We start from the raw sequence: 26,726 nt of genomic DNA, 5'->3' as shown, positions 1-26,726 counted from the left end.
CGCTTCTGTACGCTGTAGCCTCAATTCTCTCAACACAATAGAACTTTAGCATTTTTCAAAACCCTTTCCATTTCTCTTACCTGCCTGGGGTGTCACGCTCTGCTGTGGTGCCTCTAGTCTGGTCTGCATATTATTGCTGAGATACAGACCACACTGTGCTACAGGCACAACAGCAGAGAGCGACACCCCTGGGAAGAGGAACTTCACGGATTTTAAAAGATGCAGGGTGAACACGAGCCTCTTATCCTACCTAAATTTTGGTGGATATAACCAGGGATTTAAAGACTCAATTCTATTTAATACAAAACCAGGCCTGTTTTATATTGATGATTGTTCTCTGGAAACGCCTCAAGATGTGGTGGCTTTGAAAAGCACAGCATAGTGAATATTTGTGCCCTACATGTCACATGCTGTGTCAACCGCCAGTGGGTAATCCACATTAACATGACCACGTTTGGAGGTATGAACACGAAAAGGCCAATTCTCCACGAAGAGCTTAATGCAGGGGTGGCCAAACCTGTCCTAAAGATATACCAACGGTGCATTTTTTCCAGACAACCTGTGGATCTATAGTAGGAATGAATGCAGCATGTTTTAAAATGTGACAGTTAGTAATGACTGCAGCTGTGCAGCAGCTAGGTAACCTGGAAAACGTGGACAGTTGGTAGATCTCGAGGACCGGGTTGGCCACCCCTGGCTTAATGCATTCTTAACAACCTTTGGAGATGACTATGCTGTCAACTGGGTGCGCCAAGCCCCACTTAATGGCATGTCTAGCTTCATCAATGGGGTGTGTGCTGCAGGGACAGTCCACCAGGGCTGGCACCATTTCTCTGCTAGCTGCAAAAAATGTCTACCTCTAGTAATCTACCCACAGTTTCCCCACTACCTACTGATACCCCCACAGAACTGCTACCCTCTCTCTACCCACTTGCTTCCCCACACTTCCAAACAGGGCGAAACACAGGAACGGAGCTCTTAGATCGGGACTGTTCCACTATGGGGTCCTAAATGCTATAAATCTCTTATATAGGGAACCAGCATGCCTCTAAATAAGACTAGCATTTTATTAGATTAGCTGTTGCTGGTCATATTGGCCCCCCACATAGAAATACAATGGAAGCATGGCAATGTTCATCAAATGTCTAGAGTTAGAAAAATGTTAAACAATCAATAAAGTTTTGGGCTGGCAATGTGGATGGTGCCCTGTCCAATGAGTGTTATGGAGTGGTCAGAGCTGTGGCCCAATGCAGCATCAAGGTGGGCAGATGCCCTGCACAAGATGAACAACTTTATACCTCAACATTTGCACCTCTAAGACTAGGGCCACACATAGCAGCCAAGCAGGCCCCTTCATTGGGATCGGCTTGGCTGCAAGGAGGCTCTGTGAGGTCACACACAGCCTTGTGGCCTGATTCTGCTGAACAGGATCCAGCCACTGCCAACCGAATTCAAGGGAAACCTAGTGCGATGAAGCAGCACTTTGTGAACACATTCTAATCTATGTGTTCTTGAAATGAGGTCATCCCGCCATCCTGTTCTACCGCAGCATGCTGTCGCAGGACCCGGCGGCTGCGGCGCCACTGCAAACCTTTGTACAGGCTCCTTCCGGCCAAGCGGGTCCTGCTGAACTGCACCTGCTTGGCCGCTGTGTGTGGCATGGCACTTAAATACATATGTACTGATTTGGATTTGTACATACACTTGATGGCCCTGACCAATGGCGGCTGCAGCACAGTCCAAAATTCAAAAGACGGACGAACACCCTCTGCCAGTGAGTTACTTTGGAATGGTACCGGAGTGGGATCCCTGCTAGAAACACCCCACACACACACACACACAGTGTCTCCCCTCCCAGACGGCCCCAGTGCGTTTCTGTTAAAATCAGTAGCTGCAGGTGTAGGAACAGTTACTTCATATATTATGTTACACATATTGGGCTTTGATAATGACAAGGACACCTAGCTCTCCACTTCACATGCAATGAGACCACTTCTCCCCCATAACAGATGTCAAACGTAATACATCTATCCAAAAGTACCGGCTAATCATGTCATGTTACAGGTTTTATTTAAAAACTATATATGGGATGGTGCTTTTGCCTCTCTCCAGGGTTTAGCACGTACTCTCCCAGCCTACGAACCTTGCTCCATGAGCAGAGGTTGAGCTCTGAGCTTGCTGCACCACCGATGGGGCTAGTGGTTTCTGCTTTAGACCTGACTGATCCTCGGATAACATATGGCTATACAAGTAATTGGAAAATTGGCACCACTGTCAAGAAAAGATGCGAGATGGGACGAAAATATGATGCCGCAGCACATGAAGCATCTGCAGAGCTGGATTTATTGTTGTAGCAAATGATAGAGTAAGGGCGTCTGGTTGCAAAACTAAAATCACTGCCACGCTTCTCGGTGCCGTGATTTACACTCCTGGAACTATTGCCGCAGGATGCATGCACACAAATCAGGGATGCCTCCAATTAAAATGACTGTCTTCAAACGATTGAATACAATCTCGTACAATCTTTATTTGTATTTATTTTTTTACCGAACATTGCTGGATTCCAAATATATACTGGGAGGTTAATTAGCTCCCAATTATCCCTAGAATGTCTGTGTGTGTGTGTGTGTGTGTGTGTGTGTGTGTGTGTGTGTGTGTGTGTGTGTGTGTACATGTGGTAGGGAATATAGATTGTAAGCTCCACTGGGGCAGGGACTGCTGTGATTGTTCAAATATTCTCTGTACAGCGCTGCGGAATATGTGTGCGCTATATAAATAGCTGGTTATAAATATAGATTACACACAAGATTATTGTAAATCCACTGGCGAGTGTTTTAAACAAAATAATAAAGACCACTTACACAATACTATATAAACTTAATGGTGGAGCTTCCTTTAGATCTAAAAAAGAAGCTCAAACACAAAAAGAGACCATAGTGTGATATTGTTAAGATATGAAATGAAATGGTGCTGTTTCGTCAGGTCACTCACATTTCATAAGCAGGGTATGCGCATATCAAAAAGGGTCTTTATTTTTCAATCCAACATGTTCCTCCAAATAACGTTCCCTGGGGACTCGATAAAACAGTATATAGTGCAACACAGTTTGTTATATTAAAATAACAATTTATTGGTTACACTCACATGTGATCGATAAAAACAAGGCAAAATACCCATACAGGGTGACAGGATCCACAATACTGTGCCGCAAAAGATCATCCAACCCTCCGATTACCCGACCAGCGGTCCTCAGCGGGGATGTTGTTCCTTCTAGTGGCCTCAGGATAGGATCCGTTCGGTGGTGTTCACTTAGCTTAAGCGCGCTTTCGGGCAAGAATTGCCCTTCATCAGAAGCTCAATGGACACCATCGGACGGGGCCTTTTTATACCCCCTCCAAATACACAATGCATAACAGCTGTCACGATCTCGCCGCTGTAGACTTCCGGGTTTTCAAAGACCGGAAGTGACGTTCCGGCTCTTTACAATGATCATTTCTCCGTCATTTCCTTCCTTTGGAACGCATCGTGCGTATCAACAGGACGCGACTCCATCTTTTAAGATGAATTTGTTCTTCCTGACATTAGGAACGCATATTTCTTCCTGGAACGCACCGCCATCTTTGTTTATGTCCATGCTCAGTCCAGAAAGTGCCATATATGTGCAGGAATATTTTAGCGTCCATATATTTAGATATAAAATACAGAAAAAATATATACAATTAGTTACACTATATATAAATACAAAAATATAAAAAATACAAAATTACAAAAATACAAAAATACAAAAAAGTGCAAGAGGATAAAAAGATGATAAAAGGATAAAAAGACAGTGATTTAAAATTACTATAAGAAGGTACAAGGCTTATAAGAACCACTTCAGCTCAAACTCACTATTTAGGCCATGTGGTACCAAAGTGTGTAGTTTATATATCCATTCCATTTCAGCCCTTGCTAATCTGGTATCTAGATTATTATATCGCCAGTTTGGGCTGATGGACTGGATTCCCCAAAAAGATTTTAAAAAACTGGGGTTCGAGCCATGTACCTTCTTAAAATGTGCAGAAACTGTGTGACTCTCAAGGCCCTTTTTAATATTATAAATATGTTCTGATAATCTTGTTTTCAGGCTTCTTGTTGTCTTTCCTATATATACAAGACCACATTTACATTCCAAGGCATAGACTAAATTTCTTGTATTGCAAGTAAGGAAATCTTTGATTGCATATTTTTGGTTTTTAACCTCAAAATCCTTAATCTTGCTTACGCCTTTAGTAGTGCGGCACATTAGACAAAGTCCACAGCGGTGGAAGCCTTGGCTTCTTACGCTGCTTCTTTTCGGTATTTCCAATGCACTCTTCACTACCGTATCTTTGATGGTTTTTGATCGTCTGTATATGAAGCCTGGGCGATCAGGTAAGTATGGGCCCAAGATAGGATCCCTTTGTAATATCGGCCAGTTTTTTTTAAAAATATTTTCAACATCTTTATGTTGGCAATGATATTTACAAATAAAAGACCACTGTAATTTCTCATCAGATTTTTTAGGATGTCTTTCTTTTGACAATAAGGTATTCCTATCTATAATGTCCACTCTTTTTTGGGCATCTACTACCAGATCTTCAGAATAACCTTTTTCCAGGAAACGTGAACTCATCTGTTGTACCTGTTCCTGGTAAATGGGCTCTTCAGTACAGCTCCTTTTGACCCTCAAGAACTGGCTGTATGGGATACCGTTCAACCAGTTCTCGTGGTGTTGGCTTGACTTTTCAATTAGGCTGTTAGAGTCAGTGGGTTTTCTGTATATTTTCGTATGTAATACGTTTTCCTTAGTATACAGGCACAAGTCCAAAAAACATATTTGATCCTTACTTTTGGAGAAGGTTAATTTTATATCATAATCATTTATGTTCAGATTCTCACAGAAGGAATCTAGATCCATACGACTACCGCTCCATAAAAATAGAACGTCGTCGATGAATCGGCGCCAGAGCACCAGGCCCGCCCCCAGCTCCTCTCCATGCCATACGGATTGCATCTCCCAGTATGACATGAAGAGGTTGGCATAGCTAGGGGCAAACCTGGTGCCCATCGCCGTCCCCACACGTTGTATATAGTATTGACCATTAAAGTAAAAATAATTGTTTTGCAAAATAAATTTAATACTGTCAATAAGGAAGTTTTTTAGGGCTTCTGTGTAAGAAGTCTGGTCCAGGAAATATCGTACCGCCTCCACACCTTTCTCCTCTCGGATTATGGTGTAGAGGGTAGATACATCAGCTGTGACCATTGTGTAATCTTCTTGCCACTGGACTTCACTTAATAATTGCAAAACTTCATTTGAATCTTTAATATAAGCCCGGGTGTTTTTTACCAAGGGTTGCAAATAATGGTCAACCAGAGCTGACAAGTTTGAAGAGATACTATTTGTCCCTGATATTATGGGTCTGCCCGGCGGGTGGAGGGGGTCCTTATGGATTTTTGGAAGGACATAGATCGTTGGGGTGGATGCATCTTTTATATTCAGGAATTCAAATTCTGATTTTGTTATCACCTTATCTTCTAATGCTTTAGTTGTCAAGGCTAGTAATGACTTTGAGATTCGCATTAATGGATCATTTTTTAATTTCTCATAGGTCTTACCATCTCCCAACTGTCGATCTATCTCCATGATATAGTTCTCTATATCCATAAGGACCACCCCTCCACCCTTATCGGCTGGTTTTATTATAATCTCTTTCTGTTTTTTTAGAGACTCTAAAGCTTGCCACTCTTTTTTTGTGAGGTTACAACTTTTTCTTTTCTTTTTTATAGTTTTCTCTACCTCATCCAATACTATTTTATTAAAGCATTCAATGAATGCTCCCTTTTGGTGCGCCGGGTAGAATGTTGATTTTGGCCGGAAATTATGAGTCCTAGTGTCTTGAGATGTTTCTGTTTCTATATCATCTTTACTTAAAAAGAATTTTTTGACAGTGAGCTTCCGTATGTATTTCTGGAGATCAACATAGAACTCAAAACTGTCGATTTTACTTGTAGGACAATATTTTAATCCTCTTTTTAACACACTCTCTTCTACCTTTGTTAAAGTTTTTTTGCTTAAATTGAAGATCTTTGTTTGATTTTCTACAGATGGCACTTCTATAGGGATTGTTGGTGGGGTAGTGGTTTTGTTTCTATTATGATTCCTTCTGTTTTTAGTACCTCCTCTTTTCCCTCTAACAGTTTTTAGTTTTGATTTTTTGTCCCATTTTTTCTCCACCTGGTTTTCGGCGCAAACCTGAAAAAAGGGGATCGAATGGGTGTTTCTCTTCTCAGAGGTTCGAAATAATTAGGATCCTCATAATTAAAGAAACCGGGGGAATCATGGGGTCTCCTATCAAAATGATTTTTTGGGGGATATCTCCTTGGGGTATACACTCTTTGGTTAGGTGGATTATCATTCCTCCAATTATTCTTATACCCTCTCCCTTTTTGTTGGAAATTTTGGGGTTTAGATTTTCTCATAGGGTGAGAATAATGATTAATAGGAGTTTGAGGTATAATTGTATCCTCTGTAGGAGGTACATTTTGTGTTTTGAGATCATTAAGGTCTCTGAGGTATTTCTTCCTCTTTTTTTCTTTCAATTCTCCCGTTTCCTTATTTAATTTTTTCATAATTTCTATCTCTGTCTTTTTATAGTCCTCTAGCTCTTTAAATGGTTCTAAAGTTTTCTGTATTTTATTAATCTCCTCATTGAATTCGGTGAGGTTCCTTTTACGTTCTTTTATGATTAGTCCCATTAATTTAATGGAACATTGTTCCAATATTAGGTCCCAATCTTTTTTGAAGTCCCCATTGGTAGGGGGAAAGGATGGGGATTTTTGGATTTTTAGGCCTCTTGGCACTAGATTTTCAGATAAATATTTTTCTAATGTACATACTTCCCACCAACATCGATTTTCTTTGAGAATTAAGTTCTCTAATTTTTTCATGGTGGTGGTAAGGTCTGTATCTGGTACATTAAACTGAATATCACTATTGAACAAATCTTTTAAAAAATCCCTCCTATTTTCTCTAAATGAGAACATATTGCAGCTAGGGTGCTCAGTGATGGTGAAGAAGCAATTGGATAGAGAAAGGTTTTACTGAACAACCCACAGCGCAAATAATAACACTCTGCCCAGGAAATACAAAAAAGCCTTCACCAAAGGCTCAAAGGGACACAGATTACACACAAGATTATTGTAAATCCACTGGCGAGTGTTTTAAACAAAATAATAAAGACCACTTACACAATACTATATAAACTTAATGGTGGAGCTTCCTTTAGATCTAAAAAAGAAGCTCAAACACAAAAAGAGACCATAGTGTGATATTGTTAAGATATGAAATGAAATGGTGCTGTTTCGTCAGGTCACTCACATTTCATAAGCAGGGTATGCGCATATCAAAAAGGGTCTTTATTTTTCAATCCAACATGTTCCTCCAAATAACGTTCCCTGGGGACTCGATAAAACAGTATATAGTGCAACACAGTTTGTTATATTAAAATAACAATTTATTGGTTACACTCACATGTGATCGATAAAAACAAGGCAAAATACCCATACAGGGTGACAGGATCCACAATACTGTGCCGCAAAAGATCATCCAACCCTCCGATTACCCGACCAGCGGTCCTCAGCGGGGATGTTGTTCCTTCTAGTGGCCTCAGGATAGGATCCGTTCGGTGGTGTTCACTTAGCTTAAGCGCGCTTTCGGGCAAGAATTGCCCTTCATCAGAAGCTCAATGGACACCATCGGACGGGGCCTTTTTATACCCCCTCCAAATACACAATGCATAACAGCTGTCACGATCTCGCCGCTGTAGACTTCCGGGTTTTCAAAGACCGGAAGTGACGTTCCGGCTCTTTACAATGATCATTTCTCCGTCATTTCCTTCCTTTGGAACGCATCGTGCGTATCAACAGGACGCGACTCCATCTTTTAAGATGAATTTGTTCTTCCTGACATTAGGAACGCATATTTCTTCCTGGAACGCACCGCCATCTTTGTTTATGTCCATGCTCAGTCCAGAAAGTGCCATATATGTGCAGGAATATTTTAGCGTCCATATATTTAGATATGTATACTATATACAACGTGTGGGGACGGCGATGGGCACCAGGTTTGCCCCTAGCTATGCCAACCTCTTCATGTCATACTGGGAGATGCAATCCGTATGGCATGGAGAGGAGCTGGGGGCGGGCCTGGTGCTCTGGCGCCGATTCATCGACGACGTTCTATTTTTATGGAGCGGTAGTCGTATGGATCTAGATTCCTTCTGTGAGAATCTGAACATAAATGATTATGATATAAAATTAACCTTCTCCAAAAGTAAGGATCAAATATGTTTTTTGGACTTGTGCCTGTATACTAAGGAAAACGTATTACATACGAAAATATACAGAAAACCCACTGACTCTAACAGCCTAATTGAAAAGTCAAGCCAACACCACGAGAACTGGTTGAACGGTATCCCATACAGCCAGTTCTTGAGGGTCAAAAGGAGCTGTACTGAAGAGCCCATTTACCAGGAACAGGTACAACAGATGAGTTCACGTTTCCTGGAAAAAGGTTATTCTGAAGATCTGGTAGTAGATGCCCAAAAAAGAGTGGACATTATAGATAGGAATACCTTATTGTCAAAAGAAAGACATCCTAAAAAATCTGATGAGAAATTACAGTGGTCTTTTATTTGTAAATATCATTGCCAACATAAAGATGTTGAAAATATTTTTAAAAAAAACTGGCCGATATTACAAAGGGATCCTATCTTGGGCCCATACTTACCTGATCGCCCAGGCTTCATATACAGACGATCAAAAACCATCAAAGATACGGTAGTGAAGAGTGCATTGGAAATACCGAAAAGAAGCAGCGTAAGAAGCCAAGGCTTCCACCGCTGTGGACTTTGTCTAATGTGCCGCACTACTAAAGGCGTAAGCAAGATTAAGGATTTTGAGGTTAAAAACCAAAAATATGCAATCAAAGATTTCCTTACTTGCAATACAAGAAATTTAGTCTATGCCTTGGAATGTAAATGTGGTCTTGTATATATAGGAAAGACAACAAGAAGCCTGAAAACAAGATTATCAGAACATATTTATAATATTAAAAAGGGCCTTGAGAGTCACACAGTTTCTGCACATTTTAAGAAGGTACATGGCTCGAACCCCAGTTTTTTAAAATCTTTTTGGGGAATCCAGTCCATCAGCCCAAACTGGCGATATAATAATCTAGATACCAGATTAGCAAGGGCTGAAATGGAATGGATATATAAACTACACACTTTGGTACCACATGGCCTAAATAGTGAGTTTGAGCTGAAGTGGTTCTTATAAGCCTTGTACCTTCTTATAGTAATTTTAAATCACTGTCTTTTTATCCTTTTATCATCTTTTTATCCTCTTGCACTTTTTTGTATTTTTGTATTTTTGTAATTTTGTATTTTTTATATTTTTGTATTTATATATAGTGTAACTAATTGTATATATTTTTTCTGTATTTTATATCTAAATATATGGACGCTAAAATATTCCTGCACATATATGGCACTTTCTGGACTGAGCATGGACATAAACAAAGATGGCGGTGCGTTCCAGGAAGAAATATGCGTTCCTAATGTCAGGAAGAACAAATTCATCTTAAAAGATGGAGTCGCGTCCTGTTGATACGCACGATGCGTTCCAAAGGAAGGAAATGACGGAGAAATGATCATTGTAAAGAGCCGGAACGTCACTTCCGGTCTTTGAAAACCCGGAAGTCTACAGCGGCGAGATCGTGACAGCTGTTATGCATTGTGTATTTGGAGGGGGTATAAAAAGGCCCCGTCCGATGGTGTCCATTGAGCTTCTGATGAAGGGCAATTCTTGCCCGAAAGCGCGCTTAAGCTAAGTGAACACCACCGAACGGATCCTATCCTGAGGCCACTAGAAGGAACAACATCCCCGCTGAGGACCGCTGGTCGGGTAATCGGAGGGTTGGATGATCTTTTGCGGCACAGTATTGTGGATCCTGTCACCCTGTATGGGTATTTTGCCTTGTTTTTATCGATCACATGTGAGTGTAACCAATAAATTGTTATTTTAATATAACAAACTGTGTTGCACTATATACTGTTTTATCGAGTCCCCAGGGAACGTTATTTGGAGGAACATGTTGGATTGAAAAATAAAGACCCTTTTTGATATGCGCATACCCTGCTTATGAAATGTGAGTGACCTGACGAAACAGCACCATTTCATTTCATATCTTAACAATATCACACTATGGTCTCTTTTTGTGTTTGAGCTTCTTTTTTAGATCTAAAGGAAGCTCCACCATTAAGTTTATATAGTATTGTGTAAGTGGTCTTTATTATTTTGTTTAAAACACTCGCCAGTGGATTTACAATAATCTTGTGTGTAATCTGTGTCCCTTTGAGCCTTTGGTGAAGGCTTTTTTGTATTTCCTGGGCAGAGTGTTATTATTTGCGCTGTGGGTTGTTCAGTAAAACCTTTCTCTATCCAATTGGTTATAAATATAGAAAAAAAAAACGCTCCCCTCTTGTGAAGCCCTGCACACACTGGTTGACCCGGCACTTTCGCCGGCCAAAAGTGCTTCAGCACGATCACTTAGCACACATCGCGGTGTGCCTGTGACGCACACTGAAATGCTTTGTGCTCAGCGGGACTTTGCCTGTGTGCCCCGCGATCTAGCGAAAGCCAATGCAAACACTGGCTTTTCCTTCGGGCGATAGCGACGCCATTACTGCATATTAATTGCCGGATAATCGCGACACGCAGGCTGCACATCGCTATGGCCCCTACACACATAGCAATGTAGGGGCATTTTCTAAGCGATCTAGTGAAATCACTTAGAAATGACCCTAAATCACTATGTGTAGGCCCCGTAACTGTAATGTGGACTACATGAGGCGCATCTCCAAATCTAGGAAAATTAATCATTCAGTCCATGTGTGTGTTTAACATTGTGTGTGCGGCAATGTGGCTGATTCCAAGGCGGGAACACAGCAAGTAACTTTGCACTTGGAAGAAGTTGCTGTACGATGCAAGGGATGTACATACACACGTTTGTTTGCATGAAGGGTAAATACGGACTGCTGTTGCATGTAGACCATAAATGCTGGGCAGCTTTATTTGTACACCGCACTTTAGATTTGAATTTGGACACGATTCAATGTCATGTAAAATCTCTGCACATTTTACATTATTATTTATTTATTACCAGCTCTTTATATAGCGCATACATATTCCGCAGCGCTGTACAGAGAATATTGCTGCCCATAAGGGATCTGTTTACATTTATTTAAGGGACCTTAAGTGAGGGGGGGGGGAGATAGGAGAAAAATCTGCATGACCACAATCAACACAGAAAAGGTCCAAACAAATTTTTTGGGGTGTCCTTTTGTATGTTCAACACAAATCTGCGTAAAAGTGTACCCTCTCGGGTTCTCATCACTTGCCACACCTCAGGACTTCGCTGCGTTCACCACAGGTTATTCTTCCGTACTGTTCCCTGTCGTAGTGTGTTAGAAAAATATTAAAACAACCCCCCCTACACAATGTTGACCTTTTGACCTTGCCGGACCATGTGTGCAACTATCGACCTAAACGCTAATGACCAAAAGATTGGAACACGCAGAGAGGGGGAGTAATATGGTTGGCTGTTTGCTTTGTGTAAAATATGCAAATTCCTACAGCGCTCACCTGCATACAATGCCTGTAATCATGAGCAGATCTGGTACTTTGGCTCAGTTATATAAACACTAGTTAAAAGCCCGTCACAATTTATTTATTATTTATTTATTTAGTTTCTTATACAGCGCACACATATTCCGCAGCGCTTTGAAGAGCACAGTTATGAGCAAAAATGTAACACCCCCAATAAGGGTTAATGTTTATACATAAACTAAAATGTTATATGGTTGTGATACAGTAAATCTAGCAGATATCAAAAGTAATATTAGTAGTTAATTAATTATTTAGGAAAAGTATTCATGTGTTAATACCCCTTATTAATAGAATATTGTGAACTAAACACTGTTTACCCCTTTCCTGAACTGACAATGGACTTGTCCTCCTAGCCCATTAGGGTGGACTATACCATATACCCTGCTTTAAAGGGGAGAACTGTGAGGAACATTCCAGAAAGGAAAATATACTCTAACAGTTGGCAGAGCCCCTGCTCATCAGGAAACCCCAGAGCAGAGACTATAAATAGAGCTGCTGAGTAGAAAGTACAGTTGGTGTGCTATAGAGAGGGGCTGAGGAAAGCTGAAGTGCGGCAGAAAGACGCTGTGTAGCAGAACCTGTGGAGGGAGACACAGCAGCAGCTTCTCCTGAAGGCAGGCAGTAAGGTGGAGAATAGGCAGAAGCCTATAATATGAGAAGAGAGGAGTGGTGAGTGCACTCAACCCCTAGGACTCCATATATGACCAAAGGGACTGTAACAGGCCCAGCCAGCATAGAGTGACAGTCAGATAGGATGCTCAGATACACCAAAAGGAACTTCTTTAATAGTATATAACATCTCCAGGATAAGTCTTGCACAGTGAACATATTGTAAAGATATTGTCAGTTGGGGACACTGAAGGAGAATTACAGTGTTTACAGAGGAGATTACAACAGATATTGTTGTGAGGACATTGCTAGAGAAATATACAATAAAAGTTAATGTTCTTCATTTGTTCTAATGGACTGTTCACACTGAAATAAAGACACCAACTCTATGGTTAACAGTGGTACCAGAGAAGTGTAGCCAGACAATTCTGTGGAGGCTATCCTGCCAGCTTATTTACTAGTGAAAAAAGGTACCAATTTCAGCAGCAGTGTTACTACAGAAAGAGCCGATTGAAGGGATACAATGTTTCTGTTTTAAATACTTTATACAGTGACTACAGAGTTTCCATAGTGGATTACAAATACTTAGGGAAATAGACACCTCAATGTGGGACCTAAAAATCCTGTAAAAGAAGGGACAGTTAATCTAAAATAAGCGCTTATACAAAAGGTGACTGCAGTCGCACAAGGTTTAACCCAAGACTATTATAGTCCTAAATAATTATTGCGCAATAATTAACCTAATTGAGTAATTAGAGGCCTCATAGAGTAGGAAAAGTGTTGTGGAAATGTTTAACATTGTAATTGCTATTGATACATTGTAAGTGCATAGGCAGCAACCGTTTTGCCCTGTTGCAAAATAGTAGCATTAGTTAAGGAATTGATATTGATGTTAATATACTTTACCACTGTTAGAAGGAAAGTGATTTTATTGCTTATATCTATATATTGTTACATTGGCGCCGGATTAACCTTGAATTTCCTCATACTCAAGGGAAGCTGAGTTCCAGTGAAATAAAACCGTTATATTGTCGTATTGGTGTAACTTATTGTGGTGAACTGTTAAAGTCTGTTAATAACAAAATACCTGTGAAGAAGACAAAATACTTACCCGTAAAGCAAAGGATACTTACCTGTGAGGGTATCACATTTGGCGTCCGCGAACAGGATAGGAACAAGATGTTGGATATCCAGACTCCTGTGTTAACTTTGAGACGGAGATTGTTACCCATGTCACCCAGGCAAAGAGCAATGGCATCACCAATCACAATGCCTTACTACCCTGGAGCCCCATGGCTGCCAACTTATTCTGGGAAAGCATGTACTCCAGGTAACAGTATATTTAAGGACTTCAAGTCAAAACTGCTGTCACTATTTTGCATAGGTTCCCTTAATGAGCTACAGAAGGTGGAAATATTGATCGGACAGTTAAGAGGCCTAGCCCTTCGGGAAGTAAACTCTTGGTCTACTGAACAGAAGAAGAACGTAGAAGACATATTTAAAAAATTGTCCACTATTTTTGATTTGCAAACTTTATCTAAACTTAAAATTAACTTCTATGGAAGAAAGCAACAGCCCCATGAATCCTTAAGAGAATTTGCTCTCAGTTTGCAGGAATCACTCAAAGAACTACAGAACTTTGACCCCCGTGAAAAACAACAAGAGGATGAAACATTGACCAGTCAATTTATAGAAGGAGCATCCCGGGGATGCAGTGCGTACTACATTATGCATGGTGAGATCACAGAATCCAACTTGCCCTTTCCCTGAATTTAAGGAGACTGTTATCAAAATTCTGGGACTGAATACATCTTCTGAAACTACCTCCTCCTTATCAGTGGAAAATTCTGAGGCCAGAAGTCCCTCTAAAATCAGCTATAATGAAAGAAAAAAACCCATGGCACCCAAAGAGGCAGTCATACAGCATGCTCAGTTATCCTCCTGCCCTGACCAAAGTGAAGTATTAAAAAGCAAGATTGAAGAATCTATCCAGGGTTTTACAGAACTGTGCAGGGAGGTGGAAAACCCAACGAAAGAGCAATTGCTTCCTCAAGAACAACAGAAAGGTTATATTGAAAAGAGAGCCAGGAATTCGAGAATAAAACGGACCTACCAGTTTAACACACAGGGATTGCCAGTATGTCAATGCCGTAGACAAAAGGAACATGTTCAGTTCAACTGCAGGCAACATGAGAATTTAAACTCAAACCTTGAGGCAGAGGATCAGTGCTCAGGAAGCACAGCAAGAATTGATCAACCTGTGGATGACAGACAAGATATAGGTCCAGAAACAGTATTGCAAAACCAGGCTAAAAATGTTGGTGTACCTAATGCAGGCAGTGTTCTGCCAGCCAGCACAAGGAACATTTTGGGTCGAGTATTATGGTTTAATGTCCAACGGGGTTATGGCTTTATAAACCGTATTGACACCAAGGAAGATGTATTTGTGCACTATACTGCCATTAAGAAGAACAACCCCAGGAACTTCTTCTGCAGTTTGGAAGAAGGAGAGTTGGTGGAGTTCAATGTGGTGATTGGAGAGAAGGGCACCAAAGCTACTAATGTAACTGGTCCTAATGGTGTTTCAGTACAAGGCAGCAAATATGCAGCAGGTCGCAGTCCATATGCCAATGTCCCAGTGCAGAGAAAATCAGTTGGGAGGACAGTTGAACAAAATGTAGAGCAACAGAGTGAATTGGTGCAGCAGAACCTACAGGATACTAACAAACCACAATCTCTTCCAGAGCCAGAATACCAGATTAAACCTAGAATGGATGACACACATGCCGGTAAAGTTCACTACAACCAGCCAGATTTAAAAATTGTTGAATATAAGGAAGACATTGAAAGAGTTGCCCACTCAACCACAGCAGAGAGGTTGGGTTCCCATGAACTTAATTGCCTTGGTTCTTTTATGCTAAAGTCTGAATCTATTTTATGTGAAGAACCATATATTTCAGTTAAAGAGCCCTTAACTTCTGTTCCATCAGAGTACAAACTTCCAAATAGTAAATATATTGAGATAAGTTCCAGTGAAACAGCATTAATTATGCACCAGATTTTGAGAAAATATGGAATGAGAAACAGAAGTGCCCCATTTATACAGTATAGGCATTAGATTGAACATAAATGTCCGAATAAGTACTGCTTTTGTCAATATTAATTGTAAAAAGTGTTTTTTTTTTAGTGCGTGTGTGTGTGTGTGTGTCCACAAATATTAGACTGTTCTTTATTGGATGTTGTCTGTTGTGTGAGGACACACAACGTTCCAGCGGGAAGTAATGTAACACCCCCAATAAGGGTTAATGTTTATACATAAACTAAAATGTTATATGGTTGTGATACAGTAAATCTAGCAGATATCAAAAGTAATATTAGTAGTTAATTAATTATTTAGGAAAAGTATTCATGTGTTAATACCCCTTATTAATAGAATATTGTGAACTAAACACTGTTTACCCCTTTCCTGAACTGACAATGGACTTGTCCTCCTAGCCCATTAGGGTGGACTATACCATATACCCTGCTTTAAAGGGGAGAACTGTGAGGAACATTCCAGAAAGGAAAATATACTCTAACAGTTGGCAGAGCCCCTGCTCATCAGGAAACCCCAGAGCAGAGACTATAAATAGAGCTGCTGAGTAGAAAGTACAGTTGGTGTGCTATAGAGAGGGGCTGAGGAAAGCTGAAGTGCGGCAGAAAGACGCTGTGTAGCAGAACCTGTGGAGGGAGACACAGCAGCAGCTTCCCCTGAAGGCAGGCAGTAAGGTGGAGAATAGGCAGAAGCCTATAATATGAGAAGAGAGGAGTGGTGAGTGCACTCAACCCCTAGGACTCCATATATGACCAAAGGGACTGTAACAGGCCCAGCCAGCATAGAGTGACAGTCAGATAGGATGCTCAGATACACCAAAAGGAACTTCTTTAATAGTATATAACATCTCCAGGATAAGTCTTGCACAGTGAACATATTGTAAAGATATTGTCAGTTGGGGACACTGAAGGAGAATTACAGTGTTTACAGAGGAGATTACAACAGATATTGTTGTGAGGACATTGCTAGAGAAATATACAATAAAAGTTAATGTTCTTCATTTGTTCTAATGGACTGTTCACACTGAAATAAAGACACCAACTCTATGGTTAACAGTGGTACCAGAGAAGTGTAGCCAGACAATTCTGTGGAGGCTATCCTGCCAGCTTATTTACTAGTGAAAAAAGGTACCAATTTCAGCAGCAGTGTTACTACAGAAAGAGCCGATTGAAGGGATACAATGTTTCTGTTTTAAATACTTTATACAGTGACTACAGAGTTTCCATAGTGGATTACAAATACTTAGGGAAATAGACACCTCAATGTGGGACCTAAAAATCCTGTAAAAGAAGGGACAGTTAATCTAAAATAAGCGCTTATACAAAAGGTGACTGCAGTCGCACAAGGTTTAACCCAAGACTATTATAGTCCTAAATAATTATTGCGCAATAATTAACCTAATTGAGTAATTAGAGGCCTCATAGAGTAGGAAAAGTGTTGTGGAAATGTTTAACATTGTAATTGCTATTGATACATTGTAAGTGCATAGGCAGCAACCGTTTTGCCCTGTTGCAAAATAGTAGCATTAGTTAAGGAATTGATATTGATGTTAATATACTTTACCACTGTTAGAAGGAAAGTGATTTTATTGCTTATATCTATATATTGTTACATTGGCGCCGGATTAACCTTGAATTTCCTCATACTCAAGGGAAGCTGAGTTCCAGTGAAATAAAACCGTTATATTGTCGTATTGGTGTAACTTATTGTGGTGAACTGTTAAAGTCTGTTAATAACAAAATACCTGTGAAGAAGACAAAATACTTACCCGTAAAGCAAAGGATACTTACCTGTGAGGGTATCACATTTGGCGTCCGCGAACAGGATAGGAACAAGATGTTGGATATCCAGACTCCTGTGTTAACTTTGAGACGGAGATTGTTACCCATGTCACCCAGGCAAAGAGCAATGGCATCACCAATCACAATGCCTTACTACCCTGGAGCCCCATGGCTGCCAACTTATTCTGGGAAAGCATGTACTCCAGGTAACAGTATATTTAAGGACTTCAAGTCAAAACTGCTGTCACTATTTTGCATAGGTTCCCTTAATGAGCTACAGAAGGTGGAAATATTGATCGGACAGTTAAGAGGCCTAGCCCTTCGGGAAGTAAACTCTTGGTCTACTGAACAGAAGAAGAACGTAGAAGACATATTTAAAAAATTGTCCACTATTTTTGATTTGCAAACTTTATCTAAACTTAAAATTAACTTCTATGGAAGAAAGCAACAGCCCCATGAATCCTTAAGAGAATTTGCTCTCAGTTTGCAGGAATCACTCAAAGAACTACAGAACTTTGACCCCCGTGAAAAACAACAAGAGGATGAAACATTGACCAGTCAATTTATAGAAGGAGCATCCCGGGGATGCAGTGCGTACTACATTATGCATGGTGAGATCACAGAATCCAACTTGCCCTTTCCCTGAATTTAAGGAGACTGTTATCAAAATTCTGGGACTGAATACATCTTCTGAAACTACCTCCTCCTTATCAGTGGAAAATTCTGAGGCCAGAAGTCCCTCTAAAATCAGCTATAATGAAAGAAAAAAACCCATGGCACCCAAAGAGGCAGTCATACAGCATGCTCAGTTATCCTCCTGCCCTGACCAAAGTGAAGTATTAAAAAGCAAGATTGAAGAATCTATCCAGGGTTTTACAGAACTGTGCAGGGAGGTGGAAAACCCAACGAAAGAGCAATTGCTTCCTCAAGAACAACAGAAAGGTTATATTGAAAAGAGAGCCAGGAATTCGAGAATAAAACGGACCTACCAGTTTAACACACAGGGATTGCCAGTATGTCAATGCCGTAGACAAAAGGAACATGTTCAGTTCAACTGCAGGCAACATGAGAATTTAAACTCAAACCTTGAGGCAGAGGATCAGTGCTCAGGAAGCACAGCAAGAATTGATCAACCTGTGGATGACAGACAAGATATAGGTCCAGAAACAGTATTGCAAAACCAGGCTAAAAATGTTGGTGTACCTAATGCAGGCAGTGTTCTGCCAGCCAGCACAAGGAACATTTTGGGTCGAGTATTATGGTTTAATGTCCAACGGGGTTATGGCTTTATAAACCGTATTGACACCAAGGAAGATGTATTTGTGCACTATACTGCCATTAAGAAGAACAACCCCAGGAACTTCTTCTGCAGTTTGGAAGAAGGAGAGTTGGTGGAGTTCAATGTGGTGATTGGAGAGAAGGGCACCAAAGCTACTAATGTAACTGGTCCTAATGGTGTTTCAGTACAAGGCAGCAAATATGCAGCAGGTCGCAGTCCATATGCCAATGTCCCAGTGCAGAGAAAATCAGTTGGGAGGACAGTTGAACAAAATGTAGAGCAACAGAGTGAATTGGTGCAGCAGAACCTACAGGATACTAACAAACCACAATCTCTTCCAGAGCCAGAATACCAGATTAAACCTAGAATGGATGACACACATGCCGGTAAAGTTCACTACAACCAGCCAGATTTAAAAATTGTTGAATATAAGGAAGACATTGAAAGAGTTGCCCACTCAACCACAGCAGAGAGGTTGGGTTCCCATGAACTTAATTGCCTTGGTTCTTTTATGCTAAAGTCTGAATCTATTTTATGTGAAGAACCATATATTTCAGTTAAAGAGCCCTTAACTTCTGTTCCATCAGAGTACAAACTTCCAAATAGTAAATATATTGAGATAAGTTCCAGTGAAACAGCATTAATTATGCACCAGATTTTGAGAAAATATGGAATGAGAAACAGAAGTGCCCCATTTATACAGTATAGGCATTAGATTGAACATAAATGTCCGAATAAGTACTGCTTTTGTCAATATTAATTGTAAAAAGTGTTTTTTTTTTAGTGCGTGTGTGTGTGTGTGTGTCCACAAATATTAGACTGTTCTTTATTGGATGTTGTCTGTTGTGTGAGGACACACAACGTTCCAGCGGGAAGTAATGTAACACCCCCAATAAGGGTTAATGTTTATACATAAACTAAAATGTTATATGGTTGTGATACAGTAAATCTAGCAGATATCAAAAGTAATATTAGTAGTTAATTAATTATTTAGGAAAAGTATTCATGTGTTAATACCCCTTATTAATAGAATATTGTGAACTAAACACTGTTTACCCCTTTCCTGAACTGACAATGGACTTGTCCTCCTAGCCCATTAGGGTGGACTATACCATATACCCTGCTTTAAAGGGGAGAACTGTGAGGAACATTCCAGAAAGGAAAATATACTCTAACAGTTGGCAGAGCCCCTGCTCATCAGGAAACCCCAGAGCAGAGACTATAAATAGAGCTGCTGAGTAGAAAGTACAGTTGGTGTGCTATAGAGAGGGGCTGAGGAAAGCTGAAGTGCGGCAGAAAGACGCTGTGTAGCAGAACCTGTGGAGGGAGACACAGCAGCAGCTTCCCCTGAAGGCAGGCAGTAAGGTGGAGAATAGGCAGAAGCCTATAATATGAGAAGAGAGGAGTGGTGAGTGCACTCAACCCCTAGGACTCCATATATGACCAAAGGGACTGTAACAGGCCCAGCCAGCATAGAGTGACAGTCAGATAGGATGCTCAGATACACCAAAAGGAACTTCTTTAATAGTATATAACATCTCCAGGATAAGTCTTGCACAGTGAACATATTGTAAAGATATTGTCAGTTGGGGACACTGAAGGAGAATTACAGTGTTTACAGAGGAGATTACAACAGATATTGTTGTGAGGACATTGCTAGAGAAATATACAATAAAAGTTAATGTTCTTCATTTGTTCTAATGGACTGTTCACACTGAAATAAAGACACCAACTCTATGGTTAACAGTGGTACCAGAGAAGTGTAGCCAGACAATTCTGTGGAGGCTATCCTGCCAGCTTATTTACTAGTGAAAAAAGGTACCAATTTCAGCAGCAGTGTTACTACAGAAAGAGCCGATTGAAGGGATACAATGTTTCTGTTTTAAATACTTTATACAGTGACTACAGAGTTTCCATAGTGGATTACAAATACTTAGGGAAATAGACACCTCAACGTGGGACCTAAAAATCCTGTAAAAGAAGGGACAGTTAATCTAAAATAAGCGCTTATACAAAAGGTGACTGCAGTCGCACAAGGTTTAACCCAAGACTATTATAGTCCTAAATAATTATTGCGCAATAATTAACCTAATTGAGTAATTAGAGGCCTCATAGAGTAGGAAAAGTGTTGTGGAAATGTTTAACATTGTAATTGCTATTGATACATTGTAAGTGCATAGGCAGCAACCGTTTTGCCCTGTTGCAAAATAGTAGCATTAGTTAAGGAATTGATATTGATGTTAATATACTTTACCACTGTTAGAAGGAAAGTGATTTTATTGCTTATATCTATATATTGTTACATTGGCGCCGGATTAACCTTGAATTTCCTCATACTCAAGGGAAGCTGAGTTCCAGTGAAATAAAACCGTTATATTGTCGTATTGGTGTAACTTATTGTGGTGAACTGTTAAAGTCTGTTAATAACAAAATACCTGTGAAGAAGACAAAATACTTACCCGTAAAGCAAAGGATACTTACCTGTGAGGGTATCACAAAAACACATACCGAATTATAGTACAAGACCATTTAGGACAAGTACATGGTAAATAAGAATAGTTACATCAGGGGGCAGGACACTGCAGCAATCATCAGGGTGGCAGAGGTTTATATATTCTAAGAAAGGCCCATGAGGAGAGAGGGCCCTGCTCGTGAGAGCTTACATTCTAAAAGGGGAGGGTTAGACAGACTGGGGTGACACAGAAGGGAAAGAGGTGAGCATAAACAGTAGGTTAGGATGAGAGATGGTCAGGTTTTATGCTGGAGGGTGGGAAGAGCTGACCTCCTCCCACCCTCCTGCAAAGTCTGAAACAGCCCATACACGCTGCTTTGTGGGCTTGCTTTCCGTGCTGTACTAGCACGGATCACATTGCATTGCATTGCATTGCATGTGCATCCGTTGTGCATGCAATGCGATGCAATGTGATGAAACCTAAGTACAAAAAGTCTGTGCTTGCACAGACTTTTTGTACTTAGGTTTCATCACATTGCATCGCATTGCATGCACAACGGATGTATATGCAATGCAATGCAATGTGATCCGTGCTAGTACAGCACGCCCACAAAGCAGCGTGTATGGGCTGCTTTAGTCTTTGGCTAGGTCGACATGACAGCTTAGTCCCTATCTGCTCCTACCTCCAATCTCTGCATTCACAGCTCCCCCTCTCCATATCGGGATACGGTCATTGGGTCGACATGGGTCTAGGTCGACATGCCATTAGGTCGACATGGGCTAGGTTGACAGTCAAAAGGTCGACATTGGGTTTTTAACTGTTTTCTGAGCCGACATGTGCTGACAGGCAGTATTTCATGCCCTACCATCCACTAGGGCGTGGTGGGAGAATAAAATAGCGTTGCGAGGGGATGTGGTGCACTTCAAACTGTGTCGACATTCGGCTAAAAAAACTGTGACATACACCATGTCGACTTAGCCAATGTCGACCTAGACCCATATCAACCTATACCCATGTCAACATTGCTGCATGTCGACCCAATGCTTGTCAACCTAGTTGTAGACCAGACGATCCACACCCTCCATATCCAGGATGTTTGAAACATATAATTTTGGTTTCACTTTCTGTTAAAGGAGTAATTTGGTCAGTGGAGTGGCCTCTAGTGGTCACTGGTGATGGTTGGACAAGTCTCTGGTGACTGGCCACACCCCTGAAGCTTGGGCTTCTACCACTCCATAACCCCTCATGCCCCAGTCCGACAATGTAGTCTCCAGAAGGCACCACACACTGATGAAGCATTAGCTAGCTGCTTATTTACCTGCTGTTCTCTGAAGTTCATAGGTGCTTTGATCTTTAATTTATTCTGCAAGATTATTTTAGATCAAATCAAGTTATATGTTAAAAATATTTCTTTTCAGACCATCTTGAGATGTATTGCATACTACATACAGTATGGGAACCATTTTTATACGTTGTTTTTATTGTTTATTCACCCCATGAAGTTCCTCTTATCTGCCTGGGGTGTCCCTCTCTGCTGTGGAGATTCTAGCACAGTTTGGTCTGCAGACCAATGCTGAAGTACTGACCACACAAACACTATTGCCCGCACCAGAGGTTATTCCACAATGATGTTTCAATTATAATGTGGTTACATGCTTTACGTTATTTCATTACCATGTTCTTATCCATCTACTACTTTCCAACAGCATTGAAGGCGGATTTCAACAAAACAAATACGACTTTAAAACAAGTCAGATATGTTTTGTCGGAGTTCACAGCCGTTTCTCGACAGTCTGCGGCCGTTTTCACCAACACTCCCAGTTTTCAACACTCGACAGGCGGAACATTGACTTCCGTCACTCGAGCATATTGAATACTGGCCATAGTGTAGTTGTTAATGTATTCATTTCTTATTTTATCATGTATGCATCTTTTAGTCATCTTAACATAACATTTACCTATCGGCGTATACCGTTACTTAGGCCATTTTCGGCGTTGAGTCAACTTTAATGAGATACTGTAGTAGCCTCTCCTGTGTCCGTTCATTAGGAAGGCACCGATTTGGTCAATATGAAACTTTTCTTAGTAAATTGGTAAACGTTATTCTCAGTACCGTTGCTAGGTGCATGTCAATGGATGCCTCCACTGTGTTTAGGCGACAGATGCTATTTTAAATGCAATATAATCCTTTACCACAAGTGTCTTCATAAAACTTATGTAAGTTTTTATATTTATTTTGCAGGAAGATGAAAGTGAAAAGTCAGAGGCAGAATCACAGCAACCGCTAGACACCGAGATGGCGTGAAACAAAAAGAAACACTAAGCTAAAAAAAATTTTTAAACCTTTGTGAAACGCGTTTCGCCAAACGCGTCACTGCATTATACCCCCTCTAATTTCTTTGCTAGGGTTAATCACAATTTTTATTAAGGAAAAAGAATAACAGATTATTACTGTCGGGAGGGGTCTAAATGCTGATGGATGAATCGAAAATAATTACTTTTTTATTTTTGTCTGCTTGCAGTGCTGGAGTTTATAAGATGAACTTATCCCAGACTAAGCATGCCCAAAACTTGGTATGGGCAAATGTTGGTTTCCCTAGCTGTACTTGGCCTGTTGGGACTTCAGTTTTACAATTACAGGAAAGTCACAGATTGTGTCTATCTGATTAATTTTTAGTAAATACCACCAAAAAGATATTTTTCTGTTGTTTAAAATCCATCTCCAAAGTACTGTATGATGTGACCTGGTATGTACTAACTATATATGTATAGGTTTATTTTAGTAACTACAGTCGTAGATTTTTATGTTCAATTGTGACATTGTTTGTGTACTATTGCATGATTTTGTACGGTGATCAATGTATTTTATGCATGCTGCTTATTTTATATGTACAACTAATGTTGTTGTTTTTTTGTTTTTTTAAATACCTGTATGACATTGTGGTAATACCCATTTTCCAATGACTGTACATTTTGAGCCAATTTAAGCCAGAACAAGAAATAAATGATATTTTTCTTGACTGCATTTTTTTTCTTCTATATTTCAGTCTACAAGGCTCATTTATGGTGACTTAGCCACCATTGAATTTGCTGGTGATTCGTTTGATTATTGATTTGCAGAGGGTTACAGAGCAAGTCATTTGGAGGCTGTAAATATATGCATTCACCTATATCCTGCAAACAGGCGCCTGCTTCGATTTTTAAAAAAGGACTAAAAGCAAGAATGTCAATATTTGATATGGGCTACTTCACAACTGTAGAAATACCACAATTATAATTATAAGCGACACCTATTTAAGGAGGTTTTAAAAAATTTGTTTGTCTGACTTTTTTGTGATCTTTTATTGATAAGGCGCCACAAAGCATCTGGCATTTACGGGTAGTACTGAATGAGGCTAGGTCTTGTACGACCTCTAGCTATTTTTGGAAGATTAAATACGGACGGCCTGACCGCATGAAATCTGCCTTCAGAAATCCTGCAGTTCCGGCTCCCCAAAGCCACCGCTTGGACTGTAGTGGCGTTGTTACTTAGTACCTAGAGGAATGTTTACTGAAGCGGTATGTCTCCTAACCACCAGTACAAAAATGTGTAAGTTATTTTTAGATTTATCACAGAACTCAGGGTCAGCACTAAGGTGCAAATGCAGTAAGCCCGGTCAAGTGATAACTTGGAAGGTGATAATCTCTAAACTGCCATGTTACAGGCTCAGTTTCAAAAATTACAGGAGCTGATTGGCCGCTTCGTTCTCACCTTCCACCTTATCACTTCTCTGGCCGTTTATATCTACAAATAGATTCCCCAGCATTTGTCCTCCATTCTGATTCATAAAGGTGCATAAACACTGAGTGCATCCATTAGGACGCTATGGAAAGCTGTCCACTCGGCCAGTAATACCAGCAGGCGAACGGCGGTGGCCGTCAATGATGCGGGAGCATGCACCAGTGCTTGTCGCTGGGGCATACACACTGGGCGGTTTTCAACTGGAAGCAGCTCAGAACGGGTGCCGGATGACTGCCTGACAGGGGTGATCCCAACGGTCAGAATCTCTACATCGGAATCCTGACTGCCGGTTCTCTGACAGCGGGGATCCCGACCCACAGGGACTATTCTCCCTTGTGGGGATCCATGACTCCCATAGAGGGAGAATAGAACCTGTAGAGAGCAAAGCGAGCCACCGAACCCGCAAGGGGCTTCTTTGCACTCGCCCCCCCTGTTGGACCGCCATACCACACCCCTCAAAACACCAAAAGTGAGATTCTTTGAGTTCAAAATCACCCAGTGTTTATGAACCTTAAGGCTCATTGGTGGACAGACAAAGTAGAAACTGACCACTCAGAATATTCCTTCATTTAGAACATTGGGATCAGATAACTGCACTTCTTATCACCTTTAATGTCCTATTTTCTGATCTCAAATTAATGGACATTAGTGGACATGATTGTGTGTATTCGTTAAAATAAGTGTTGAACAACTACACTACAAAGAAGGATACTTTTGATTCGTTTTGTAGTTGGGGGGGGGTGTATGAAATGGTTAGAACCCCAAGAAACAAACACCACATAGTCACTCATCTGTGTAGTGACTGAATTAAATGTACCATTTTAATGCATCTATTTCAGAGCATCTCCTTCTAGAGTGACTCAATATTGCTGGGCCTCCCATCTGCCAGCCCCTCACTGGTGGTGGTTCTGCCGCTGTGTCTACAGTATTTCTTATACATTAGCGAACGGTTGTATATAACAGACTTTGACATCACTATTTCTAGGATATTCTTGAAGACTTCAAGTAACATTTACCATTAAAACTGCAGCCTTCTGCAAGCTGGAATTTATTTTTTAACAATTGAAAGTTTAGAGACAAAGAGAAGAAGGAAAAAAAGAATCTTTATATACAGGTTCATTGCTCCAGTGCATCTAATGTGAGATTGAAAGAAAGCCAAATGATTTTTGTTTACCCTTCACTAGAGCTATATGCTCAAGTAGATAAGAGAAATCCCAATTAATTGTGGGTGCTTTTTTCCTATATTTGGCTGTTAAAGTCTCTGGAGAGCCGTAGCAGCTTGGTCGTTCATTCTACATCTGCCTGGAAAAAACTAATCCTCCCTGACATTAGACTGAATAGGTTTCACTCTGTGCAAAGTGAAGGTTGATTACAATCCGGCTCAATTGCACATGACCTAAAGAAAACAATTTTTACATAGCAATGAACGCAAGATAGACCGCCTATCAACTGTTTTTGCAATCATAGCAGGTAATAAACATTTCCCATGGTGAACACAATAAGAGCCCAATGGCAGTGTTCTCTGGAGAAAAAAAAAACGTTAAACGCTGAAGACAACGGTTCAAAACAAAACCCCTCAACAATTCAGATGTTTTTTGTTTTTGTTTTTTTAAGAAAAAAACTATTAATTTGCTTGTTACAAATAAAAAAAAAAAAAAAAAAACCCAAGTGAGAGCAACCCTTTAAACCCACTGGACCATAAAATCCATTTCCTTAAGGGTTTTAAATTTGGGAATAGACTCGTGAAATGTACGGCTCTGATGAGATATTCTCCGCCTGCAGTCAAAATGAGAATCAGATCGTTGCTCTCTCTGCGTGACACCTATGTATTCTTCTGCGAACTCAATATCATTAGGCCCGTAATAACACAGCTATCATCGCATTAACGTCTGAAAAGACTCACTTTTTTTTTTGACGACTGATTTTTAGCTGTTCATTTACACCCACAGCATATTAAAAAGCTGACATTTAATGC

The 26,726-nt window shown here is 40.4% G+C and overlaps 1 protein-coding gene across 6 annotated transcripts in view; it reads left to right on the top strand.

The window, feature by feature from the left end:
* PHF14 (PHD finger protein 14) overlaps positions 1-23,990 on the top strand; it is a 248,771-nt gene extending 224,781 nt beyond the window's left edge. For all 6 annotated transcript variants that reach the window (XR_014444023.1, XM_083144823.1, XM_083144821.1 and 3 more), the window contains one exon: positions 23,213-23,990. Coding sequence is in view for 5 of the 6 variants with exons in the window: in XM_083144822.1 (XP_083000948.1) it covers positions 23,213-23,275 (63 nt within the window). In the remaining variant the exon portion in view is untranslated. The remainder of the gene's footprint in view (positions 1-23,212) is intronic.
* Positions 23,991-26,726: the final 2,736 nt, after the last annotated feature.

This window comes from Crinia signifera, chromosome 5 (assembly GCF_055691185.1).
Source record: "Crinia signifera chromosome 5, ASM5569118v1, whole genome shotgun sequence".
Taxonomy (NCBI): Eukaryota; Metazoa; Chordata; class Amphibia; order Anura; family Myobatrachidae; genus Crinia; species Crinia signifera.
This window is presented reverse-complemented; position numbering and strand designations above follow the sequence as displayed.